The sequence below is a fragment of the Elgaria multicarinata genome, chromosome 1 (assembly GCF_023053635.1).
Source record: "Elgaria multicarinata webbii isolate HBS135686 ecotype San Diego chromosome 1, rElgMul1.1.pri, whole genome shotgun sequence".
NCBI classification, from domain to species: Eukaryota; Metazoa; Chordata; class Lepidosauria; order Squamata; family Anguidae; genus Elgaria; species Elgaria multicarinata.
In genome coordinates this window covers 217,779,563-217,791,258 of record NC_086171.1, presented here as the reverse complement: position 1 = coordinate 217,791,258, position 11,696 = coordinate 217,779,563, and the positions used below count along the sequence as shown (strand labels likewise).

Here is an 11,696-nt window from a genome sequence, read left to right as displayed (position 1 = left end):
GTGCAGAGAAGTGAGAGTATTTTCCAGGGAGTGGATTAACTTGATTTCTGGCTTTGCATTTCTTCTCTTATGTCCCAGGGCCCACAGAGCTTGAGGGACCATGGAACTAACCCTGTAGGGCTTCAGCTTATGTACTCATGCAAGAGAGGCACCTGTAATTAATCTATGGAGACCCGGGGGATGCATGGCCCCGTGCAATTCTGGATGGGGGACTTTTTTAAAAAAGGCACCAAGCAATTTGAGACTCACCAGTACCAACTCTAAGTAAAGGGCAAAAAAAAAATGTTAAAGAAGTTAAAACTGTATGCTTTCTCAGGGGAAATGCACCTGGAAACAAAATACTTGTTTTGCTTGATCAAACAAGATGGCTATCTAGTGCTTTGCTTCTAGTTGCAGCAAATCAGAGCAAGGCGTGAAGGTGCTTTCCGGTTCTTCATGCCGAGCAGATGGACAGCCTCTGACCATGCAGGTTTCACTTAGCTAGCATGACTGATAGCTTGTTTATTTATTTATTTATTGCATTTATATACCGCCCATAGCCGAAGTGCTCTGGGCAGTTTACAAAAGTGAAAAACAGTAAATATACTAAGTTTAAAAACATAAAAAGCATATAACAACAGTATCCTTATTAAAAACAGCTATTCTGGGATCCATTAAAACAAACAAACTCAGCTCATGTTGTTCAATGCTGTGAAATGCCTGGGAGAAGTTTTCCCTCCTCCATGGACATAAAGCCATCTAAGCCAGGAGCCATCGCCACATCTGGATCTGCACCTCCGTCGGTAGGGAAAGGGAAGCCAATGTGAGCGTCAGAAGTCAGGGTGATTTGAAGCCAATGAGGGAGGCCTTTCGCGGAGTGCAGCCACTGCAGCACAGCTGGGAGCTCTCAGTTCTCCAGCCCCCTCCCCAGAGCATTTGCTCTGCTGCCCATTCAGTGCAAGGCTGAAGCCCAGCTAAGGCTCCACACAGTGCCTGTGCAAAGGACCAAGAGCCAGGGAGAGAGAGGCTGCTTCCAACTCCACGACTTCTGATGTCCAAGAGAAGCAACCCCCCAGAGAAGCTCATTCATCTGGGCTTGAAGGCATATGCTTGGGGAATTTGAGCGAAGCCATGTGCAAGTGAAAGGACAGGAACGAAGGCAGCACCCTATTTGCCACAGAGGGCAAAGGGTAGTCAAGAGGTCCGTTCTTGGGGGAGATTTCGTTCTAATCCAAAGTCCAAAACTTTGCAGCAGAAGTGGAAAGAAGAGCAATATTTGTCATTGCATCTTGGTCACTGCTTCCTTCTTCCTGTCTTCTGCCTCTTCACTGACCGTAGCGAACATCAGCTCCAAAGTGCAGAAAATCCTTTAGAAGGTATAAGAAGGCAACTGTGAGAAGGATCTCCATTTGGCCAACAAGGACAGAAACACACAATCCTTCCTTTTCTCTGGCCATGCCTGCTCCTCTGTTGGTCAGCCTTCCCCCAATGTGGTGTTCTCCAGATGTGTTTGACTACAAGCATAGCGGGCTGGGAGATTCTGGGACCTGTAGTCCAACACATCTCGAGGGCACCAGGTTGGGGAAGGCTGCTGCAGGTAACTGAGAGGCGCCTTTTTAAACTGGGAATGTGGACTAGCCTGATGATGTCTCCCAGTTACCAAGCGTGTGCATTGTGAGTGCAGTGCAAGACGCCCTGAGTAGACACTGCTGCCTGTCCACCCGAGGGAAGGACCCACCTGTGGCCACCGGTGGCACCCAACCCTTTTGGTGTGAGTCCAGATGCTTTCCTATGGATGCAAACGGGGTGTGCGTGTGAGGTGGGGGCAAATCCGGGCTGCAGGGAAGGCAGATATGGGAGTGTGGTGCCTCTTCATCAGTTCAGTTGGCTCTCCTTCAGCTGTTTCCATTCAAGCTGGTCATTATAAGAACCTTGGAGCTTTTAAAAAGTGGCGTGTGAGGGCCAAACTATAAATTACTATAATTGCATAGTTAGCAGCTATGTCTTGGGGAGGGGGATTTCAACACCTTGCGATTCAGGAGAAATCCCTGTCCTCCTGTGTACAACAATGTTCTCTCTCTCTCTCTCTCTCTCTCTCTCTCTCTCTCTCTCTCTCTCTCTCTCTCTCTCTCTCTCTCTCTCTCTCTCTCTCCCCCTCTCTCTCTCCCTCTCTCTCCCCCCGCCCTCCCAGTGCCAGACCTCCTCTTTCCCACGTTCTGTGGAAGAGCATGGAAAAGGTGCTTTAAATAATTAAATAAATCCCACACTCGGAGATTTCCGCTCCGTTGACTTGCTCAGGCAGAACTTCCAAAATGTTCCTGGGCTTGTGCCAAAGATGTTAATTATAAATGAACATCTAACCCATTCGTTAGCAGCTGAATGCAGCCTCCCCCTCTTAGACTGAGGAAAGGGAAGCACCCAAATGCAACGGAAACAGGGAGGAAGGACTGAGGATACAGAGGACATGGCCCTGATATTGCATTTGCACAATTCTCGGACAGATATAAGGACTAAGGCAACCTCTGTCCCAATTTCCTATCACCACCAGTTCGGACAAAACATTATTGCTAGCAGGTCGTATCATTTTCGCTTTTAAGCGAGTGAACAAGACCAATAATTTGCAAAGTGGCAATTTCATAGGAAGAGGAGCCATTTCTCTGTAGCATCTGGCCATGTAATGAGGGGGTGATGCCCCCCATTCCCTCCTGAATCAGAAATCCAGGAGTGGTAAACTTCTGCTCACCCTTGGAGCAGATGCGACAGAGAAATGCTTCAGTATATTATCTCGCACTCTTCTGACATCTGGGGGAAAAGAGTGATTCAATTTTTTTAAAAAAGGGCGGGGGGGGGGAAACAATTTTATTTATTTATTTATTAATTTACCATATTTATATACCACTCCACATATAAATAGAATTTGGAGTGGTGATCATAAGAAATAAAACAGTAAGAAGATTAAAAGATTAAAACAGATCTTAAAATTGTTCATTTTAAAACAGCTGTTTTGGGGGGCACTGGAAGCAGCACAGTGTTGGTGCTTGCCTGACCTCCAGGGGCAGTGAATTCCAAAGAAAAGGGGGCACCACACTGAAGGCTCTGCTCCTGGTGGACGCCAGTTGGGCCATAGGTCCATGTGGAACTATCAGGAGCATGCCCTCAGATGACCAATGATGTCCCGTAACTGGAGGAGATAGAGTTTTGTGAAATGGCCCTCCAACAACATTGTTTCTCTGATTCAGTACACTTCAGCAGGTAATTTGGGAGTAAATCCCATTGAACGGAGTGGGACTGACTTCTGATTAGACATCAGAGGAGGGCAACCAGGATGATCAGGGGTCTGGAAACAAAGCCCTATGAAGAGAGACTGAAAGAACTGGGCATGTTTAGCCTGGAGAAGAGAAGATGGAGGGGAGACATGAGAGCACTCTTCAAAGACTTGAAAGGTTGTCACACAGAGGAGGGCCAGGATCTCTTCTCGATCCTCCCAGAGTGCAGGACACGGAATAACGGGCTCAAGTTAAAGGAAGCCAGATTCCAGCTGGACATCAGGAAAAAACTTCCTGATTGTTAGAGCAGTACAACAACGGAATCAGTTGCCTGGTGAGGTTGTGGGCTCTTCCACACTAGAGGCCTTCAAGAGGCAGCTGGACAACCCTCTGTCAGGGATGCTTTAGGGTGGATTCCTGCCTTGAGCAGGGGGTTGGACTCGATGGCCTTGTAGGCCCCTTCCAACTCTGCTATTCTAGGATTCTAGCATTCTATACAGAGGATTGCACTGTTAATCCCTGGTTCTTCCCCTGGCCTCACACCAGTCCCAAAACAGCATGGGATCCCTTTTAAACATTATAGTCTACCTTTGAATAAAGCATCTTAACGTTCTTTGCAATACATTCATATATATATATATATTATCCAACTATTAAAAAGGGTTTTCATAGTAGGTCAGGACAGGTTTTTAAATAGGGTTGAATAGAACAGCACACCTGTGGTTAATAATTTTAACAAGGCTGCTTCAATCACTTTCCTCTCTTGGGAGGGATATTTATTTATCACTGCACGTCTTGAATAAAATGAGCAGCTGGAGGAAGGCTCTGCCCATTCTGTAAAGGGCAGATAGATAATAGAATCATAGAATAGCGGCGTTGGAAGGGGCCTACAAGGCCATCGAGTCCAACCCCCTGCTCAGTGCAGGAATCCACCCTAAAGCATCCCTGGCAGAGGGTTGTCCAGCTGCCTCTTGAAGGCCTCTAGTCTGGGAGAGCCCACAACCTCCCTAGGGAACTGATTCCATTGTCATACTGCTCTAACAATCAGGAAGTTTTTCCTGATGTCCAGCTGGAATCTGGCTTCCTTTAACTTGAGCCCGTTATTCCGTGTCCTGCACTCTGGGAGGATCGAGAAGAGATCCTGGGCCTCCTCTGTGTGACAACCTTTTAAGTATTTGAAGACTGCTATCATGTCTCCCCTCCATCTTCTCTTCTCCAGGCTAAACATGCCCAGTTCTTTCAGTCTCTCTTCATAGGGCTTTGTTTCTAGACCCCTGATCATCCTGGTTGCCCTCTTCTGAACACGCTCCAGCTTGTCTGCATCCTTCTTGAAGTGTGGTGCCCAGAACTGGACGCAATACTCTAGATGAGGCCTAACCAGGGCCGAATAGAGAGGAACCAGGACCTCACGTGATTTGGAAGCTATACTTCTATTAATGCAGCCCAAAATAACATTTGCCTTTCTTGCAGCCATATCGCACTGTTGGCTCCTATTCAGCTTGCGATCTACAACAATTCCAAGATCCTTCTCGTTTGTAGTATTGCTGAGCCAAGTATCCCCCATCACACCAGGTGAGTCAGCCCTGCAATTTCTGATTGGAAGAACTTGGTGATTTTCTGTTCCAGTGACTCAGGTGAGGCCCATGGTGGTCAGGGAGCATTTCTCATCCCATGTATGATGGGAATTTTCTCCCAGCATGCTTTGTAATGTTCCAAGGGATCCCAGGGCATCCCTCACATTACGCATTGCAACTACTTGGGACATCTGTCAGGGATGCTTTAGGGTGGATTCCTGCATTGAGCAGGGGGTTGGACTTGATGGCCTTGTAGGCCCCTTCCAACTCTGCTATTCTATGATTCAATGTAGTTCATCTGCCCTGAGATCCGAGTGATACAGGGCGGGATACAAATGTTTTAAATAAATAAATAATAAATAAATGTGCACGGCAGGTGGCGCAGCTGAGCCTTCTGGGATAGCATCAGCATGTGGGCTTCACCTGATTTTTCAGGGCCCTTCCCCTGAACTCTGATTTTAGTATCAGCACTTTTGCAAACGCGCTGAGGGATCACCCACCTGGTGAGGCTGGAAGACGATGCTGGAGAGCTGCACATCGTCTGGGAGAGGAAGAGGGAATCCCTTGGCCAGTCGTGCTGGAATGTAAAATTCACGGAAGTCATGGGATGAAGCAGAAGGGGCAGCCAGGTGGAGGCAGAGTGGAGGAATGGCAGCCTCCGTTCCAACTGTGCACATTTGTTTCCTCGCACCAGGGCTATATTAGCCCTCCCTGAGATTCTCTGAGAAGAAAAGCCAAATTCTGCAATCTAAATGTATCATACAACTTATTGCTGGTTGGTTGGTTTTGTTTTTATGTCTTTATGCTGAAATTGTCTTTGTCTCTCCCATCCAGAAGGAGCCACTCAGAGCCCTGAAGACGATCTTCACAGTTCAGACAGCTCCACACATTTCCAGATATCTGTGCATTAGCCATGAGAACTAGAAACTTGCTTTAAACAAATCAACACAAAAGGATTGTGACTGTTCACCAGATGCCAAGGCGGTTTTTTAATTTTATTTTTTGCGTGGAAACAGTGAACACTTATCCAGTTTCAAACCATTGGAGCTCACTAGAAGCTTCTTTACATTTTAAAAAATCCTACCTTACTGGGGCTTTCTGTTCCCGCTTTCTTTCTGGGATTATGATTGGCCCCATTACATGGGTGACCACAGGTGGCTACGTGGTTTGAAATTGAATATTTCCCCTCTCTCTGTGCTCCATCCATTTCCTTTCAGTTTAATAAGACTGTGCCATCTAGTGGCATAATTATAGTGCAATGCTGTGTTTACACACCGGGAGATCCTGCTATTTCCTGGCTATTCCCACATTGAGTTTTATAAAAAGTGAGATTTCCAGGGGATAGCGCAGGAGACGTTCTGGACATTGACAACTTGTATAGTGGACCTGCAAACTTCCATGAGTGGCCAATCACAAGGTGCAATAAATCACTCATTTAGAGAATTGGACGGTATTTGTAGCAATTATGTAAATTGGAAAATTGATTCAATTGGTCCACCGAGCAAATGTTGGATTCTCTTTTCTCTTCTGGGAGAGCTGTCCATGGGGGAGTATCCTCTCTGGTGTACCAGTTTCTCCTACATGCCCAAGGCCAGACTCCTCCATTCCTGTTTGGTCCTTGGTAAGCTAATGAGAAGAAGATCAGGACGGGATGGAGATGGCATCTGCCCACATTGCCTTTGTCCACTGTACTTCTCTTCCAGACTGATGGGATTTTCCACCTTGTTTCAACTTCAGCCTTTCCCTCCTTCCACCCTCCTCTCGTTCTTTGAGATCCAAATGGCGGCCCCTTTGCCTTCTTCAAGGAATGTATCATATTACATCCTCAGTGATGTCTACCAAATACTGCATTGGGATCCAACCCCATCCAGGGGCTTTCTGGGAAGCCCGAGGAAAGTGAACCTTTCTACCTCTCTTCCCTGGTCAATGAAATGGCCATAATGAAGGACTACTTCACAGAACTGTAGGGATAAGAAATGAAATCAGCTTAGGCTGATATACCAACTTCGCCCTTATCTGGACAGAGATAGACTAGCTACAGTTATCCATGCTCTGATAACCTCTCGTTTGGATTACTGCAATGCGTTATACGTGCGGCTGCCTTTGAAAATGGTCCGGAAACTTCAACTGGTACAAAACAGGGCAGCACGGTTACTAACAGGGATTGGCCGACGAGACCACATCACGCCAGTCCTTTTCCAGCTTCATGGGCTGCCAGTCCAGGTCCAGGCCCGATTCAAAGTGCTGGTATTAACATTTAAAGCCCTAAACAGCTTGGGGCCAGGCTATCTGAAGGAACGCCTCCTCCCATATGTACCTGCCCGGACCCTAAGGTCATCCTCAGGGGTCCTTCTCCGCGAGCCCCTGCCAAAGGAAGTGAGGCAGGTGGCTACCAGGAGCAGGGCCTTCTCTGCTGTGGCACCCCGGCTGTGGAATGAGCTCCCCAGAGAGGTCCACCTGGTGCCTACAGTGTACTCCTTTGTCGCCAGGTGAAGACCTTTTTATTCTCCCAGCATTTTAACAGTCTATAAATAAATTTTAACTTGGTGTTTTCAATTTGTAATTTTGCATTGCTGCTGTTTTTATCTGGTTGAGCTTTTATATTGTATTTTATATGATGGTTTTATACTGTTGTTTTATACTTTGAATGGTTTTAATTTTTGTGAACCACCCAGAGAGCTCCACCTATTGGGCGGTATAGAAATTAAATAAATAAATAAATAAATAAATAAATAAAAGTTTATAGTTGTGCACTTTGCACAGCAATGAGACCCAGTCCTTACCATTAATTTGGGGCATGAGGCTGCTTGTAGCAAAGTAGTTCATGAGAACTTCTATTAGTTGTACCTGGGCATTGGGAGAGAAAGCAGAAATGGGAAATCAAGATTAAAAGGACGGGAAGGGAGCCGTGAGTCCACGAATCCCCTCACAACCACAACTTTTACCCTGCTGCAGGAAAGCTTACCTTTGTGGGGCTCCACGTCTGCCTTGGTCTATACTACTTGAGCATAGAATCATAGAATCATAGAATAGCAGAGTTGGAAGGGGCCTACAAGGCCATCGAGTCCAACCCCCTGCTCAATGCAGGAATCCACCCTAAAGCATCCCTGACAGATGGTTGTCCAGCTGCCTCTTGAAGGCCTCTAGTGTGGGAGAGCCCACAACCTCCCTAGGTCGCTGATTCCATTGTCGCACTGCTCTAACAGTCAGGAAGTTTTTCCTGATGTCCACCTGGAATCTGGCTTCCTTTAACTTGAGCCCGTTATTCCGTGTCCTGCACTCTGGTAGGATCGAGAAGAGATCCTGGCCCTCCTCTGTGTGACAACCTTTTAAGTATTTGAAGCAATTGCAAGCCAACAGGTAGGACCCAAGAACTGAAGAAGAGCCGTGCTAGGTGACACTCTGTTGGATTGGTCCAGCGTTCTGCTTGCACAGTGGCCAACCAAACGCCCCAATGGGCAACCCTCAAGTAGGATATGAGTGCCGTAGCACCCTCCTGGCCATGCTCCCCAGCAACGGGTTACTGGAACTAATATATAGACATTACGTCTAGTAGCCATGGATAGCCTTCTCCTCCAGGAATTTGTCTCGTCCCCTTTTAATGCCATCCCAATTGGGGGCCATCGCTACATCTTGTGGTAGCGAATGCCATAGTTTAACTATACACTGTGTGAAGAAGAACCTCCTTTTATCTGTTCTGAATCTCCCACCAAGGGGCTGTCTATACATGGGGGAAGACCCCACGATGGCTGCGGATCTGCGCTGCGTCAGTTAGACGACGCAAGCGCAGGTCCACAGCTACTGCAGGGCTTCCCCGCGATGCTGCGTTTTGAAAAAGTCAGGGATTCACTTTGACTTTTTCAAACAGAGCGACGTCAACACTCCGCTTCTGCTATGTAATGTCACTCCAGGGCCAGGTGGAGCCTGGTGGAAGGTGACCATCAATGGGTCACCTTCCACCAGGAAGAGAGTGGGGGTGGCTCCAGGACCCAGATGGCTGCCCAGAAACCTCAAACTCCTTCCTCGGCATCAGTATTACCCGACACCACACCCGGCGAGGGAAAGCATGGGTTTGAAGGGGGAGGCGGTGGTAACTCATCGCCATGAAGACAACCTCCCTAGAGGACTGAGAAGGCATTTGTCATGCCTTACCTGGAGGAAGAGGAGGCGGAGAGCCAGCACAATGGGCCCCATCCGGAGCTAGGCAAAGAGCTGGAAGCACCCCCCTGAAACCATTAGAAGAGTAGCCCGGTCCCTCCAGTCTCGTTCATGGACTCCCCACAAATGCAGGAGGCAGAGCTGGAGGTGATTCATCCCTCCAAACAGCCTAGGCTCAGACACAAGCAGCTGAGAAGCAAGAAGAAGCCACAGTGTGGGGCCTCCTTAAAAGCAATACGCTGACCTAATTTGCCAGCTGTGCTGATTAACGACCAGCTATAAATCAGCACAGCTAGAGCCTGATCTATGCTGCAGACAACTGCGAGTTAACCTCAGTGTGTCACCTTGCTTCTCCGGACCTTGCTGATTACTGGACCCTCGACGACCCACCGAGACCACCCTCCTGGACACCCCTGACTGGCTTTTATACTTGGCACAACTGACTTCTGTGAATCTTCCTCTGGACTGCTTTTGACCTTGCCCCTGCCTTTCCCTGCTACGCTATTTGGATTCCTGTGTATGACCTTGGACTGGGCTGGCTTCTCTCTTTGTTTATACCTGGGACTATCTGAGCCTTGACCAGGGTGCTGGCCAGCCTCAAAACAGGACAGCATTTGTGTGTATCCCCAGATGGTTGAGAAGGATATTGGGGAGAATGGGCTCATGGAAGAAGACCGGTAAGCCCCAGTCCATTCATTCATCTCACTGAGAACTGGACCTTCTGACTATGACTCTGGAATAATATAATAGCAGAGTTGGAAGGGGCCTACAAGGTCAACGAGTCCAAACCCCTGCTCAATGCAGGAATCCACCCGAAAGCATCCCTCACAGAGGGTTGCCCAGCTGCCTCTTGAAGGCCTCTAGTGTGGGAGAGCCCACAACCTCCCTGGGTCACTGATTCCATTGTCGTACTGCTCTAACAGTCAGGAATCCCTCAAGATCACACAAGAAGACTATGGGTCATGAAATTTAGGACACCAAAAAGATCTTACTGAAAAGAACCCAACATCTGAGTGCTTCAAGGACAGCTGCAACCTACATGAGGGTAAAGGAAAGAGAAAGCAATGGGTTTTCGAATGCATTAGAAAGAGTCAGTAGGGCAAGATGAACTGAGCCATGTCAGTGGAGCAAGTCACACTGTAATGGCTGCTGGTGATCCTTTTGTCATTTGTGCTTCTGCATCCTATGGGGACCTTTCTGGCTGAAAGGTGGCATAGAAATAAATGAAAACATAACAAATGTCCAGTGTGTTCAAACCCAGATCACACGAGCCACAATTCCCATGCCATGTAAGCAAGCTTAAAGTCAAGTGAATTTTCAGGGTATTACCTAAGTAACAATATTTTATATTATGGTTTTATACTGTTGTTTTATATTATGAATGGTTTTAATTTTTGTGAACCGCCCAGAGAGCTCCGGCTATTGGGCGGTATAGAAATGTAATAAATAAATAAATAAATAAATAATAAATATTTGGTGCCCCTCATTAGGCAAACAAAGATATTTTTTCTGGTATGAAGATGGTACAGCACCATTGTAGAGAACTTCACCCCTATTGCTCACCTGCCAAGTTTCAGGGAGCCAAAGATCATGGTAGCGTTGACAGTAACGTTGGCCGAAATGGTGGTTGCCTGGAATCAAAGAGAAGCAAGATGAGCCTGCTTTGCAAACATATCAACAACTTTAAAAATCATACCAAATGGTTTAAAATTGTTTTGGGTATGGAGATATTTGCAAAAAAAAAAGCATTAGAAAGCTAAAAAATGAAGGGAGTGGGGAGACGTCTGAGAAGACATTTGTGGGTAAAAAGAAGTGGACATGTACAAAATTAAGAAAGAAGGTAACCAATAGAATCAGTTACCTAGGGAGGTTGTGGGCTCTCCCACACTCGAGGCCTTCAAGAGGCAGCTGGACAACCCTCTGTCACGGATGCTTTAGGGTGGATTCCTGCGTTGAGCAGGGGGTTGGACTCGATGGCCTTGTAGGCCCCTTCCAACTCTGCTATTCTAAGAGTCTGGGAATAAAAATGGAAACAGGCAGAAGTGTGGATCCTCAAAAATGATGAAGATGGAGATGGAAGAGGAGGTTTAGGACACTGAGCTTTCTTAGATGAGCATTTTATAGCATGCTCATGACTGGCCACTCATGGATCATAGAATCATAGAATCGCAGAGTTGGAAGGGGCCTACAAGGCCATCGAGTCCAACCCCCTGCTCAATGCAGGAATCCACCCGAAAGCATCCCTGACAGATGGTTGTCCAGCTGCCTCTTGAAGGCCTCTAGTGTGGGAGAGGCCACAACCTCCCTAGGTCACTGATTCCATTGTCGTACTGCTCTAACAGTCAGGAAGTTTTTCCTGATGTCCAGCTGGAATCTGGCTTCCTTTAACTTGAGCCCGTTGTTCCATGTCCTACACTCTTTTGATGACACAGTAATCCTCCTGTGCATCTCCTGCTCCTTCTGCAGTTCTTTTTGTTACAAAATAAGACTCCAAAAACCCAACTCTTCTGAACTATAACAATATTTGTCATAAATTCCTGCTTTGTGCAGGAGAAGTTGTGCTACAAAATGCCCACTAGAGGGCACTGTCCCATTGAACCGAATGGGCCACGTGGTCGCTGCTTTCTTCCCCTTTCTTCTGTGTGATTCTGCTCGTTTCTATTGCAGAAGAGAAGCAGGGAGCAGAGCGATGGTAAGGAAACGCGATTTTCTCCCCATC

General features: G+C 47.1%; 1 protein-coding gene across 1 annotated transcript in view; it reads right to left on the bottom strand.

The window, feature by feature from the left end:
* Positions 1-497: 497 nt before the first annotated feature.
* Positions 498-11,696, bottom strand: part of LOC134413319 (bactericidal permeability-increasing protein-like) — a 31,581-nt gene continuing 20,382 nt past the window's right edge. The window contains exons 11-15 of the mRNA XM_063147489.1: positions 10,541-10,608; positions 9,970-10,012; positions 7,603-7,666; positions 5,320-5,396; positions 498-1,346 (exon numbers count right to left, since the gene is read on the bottom strand). Coding sequence (XP_063003559.1) covers positions 1,305-1,346; positions 5,320-5,396; positions 7,603-7,666; positions 9,970-10,012; positions 10,541-10,608 — 294 coding nt within the window. The 3' untranslated portion in view covers positions 498-1,304. The remainder of the gene's footprint in view (positions 1,347-5,319; positions 5,397-7,602; positions 7,667-9,969; positions 10,013-10,540; positions 10,609-11,696) is intronic.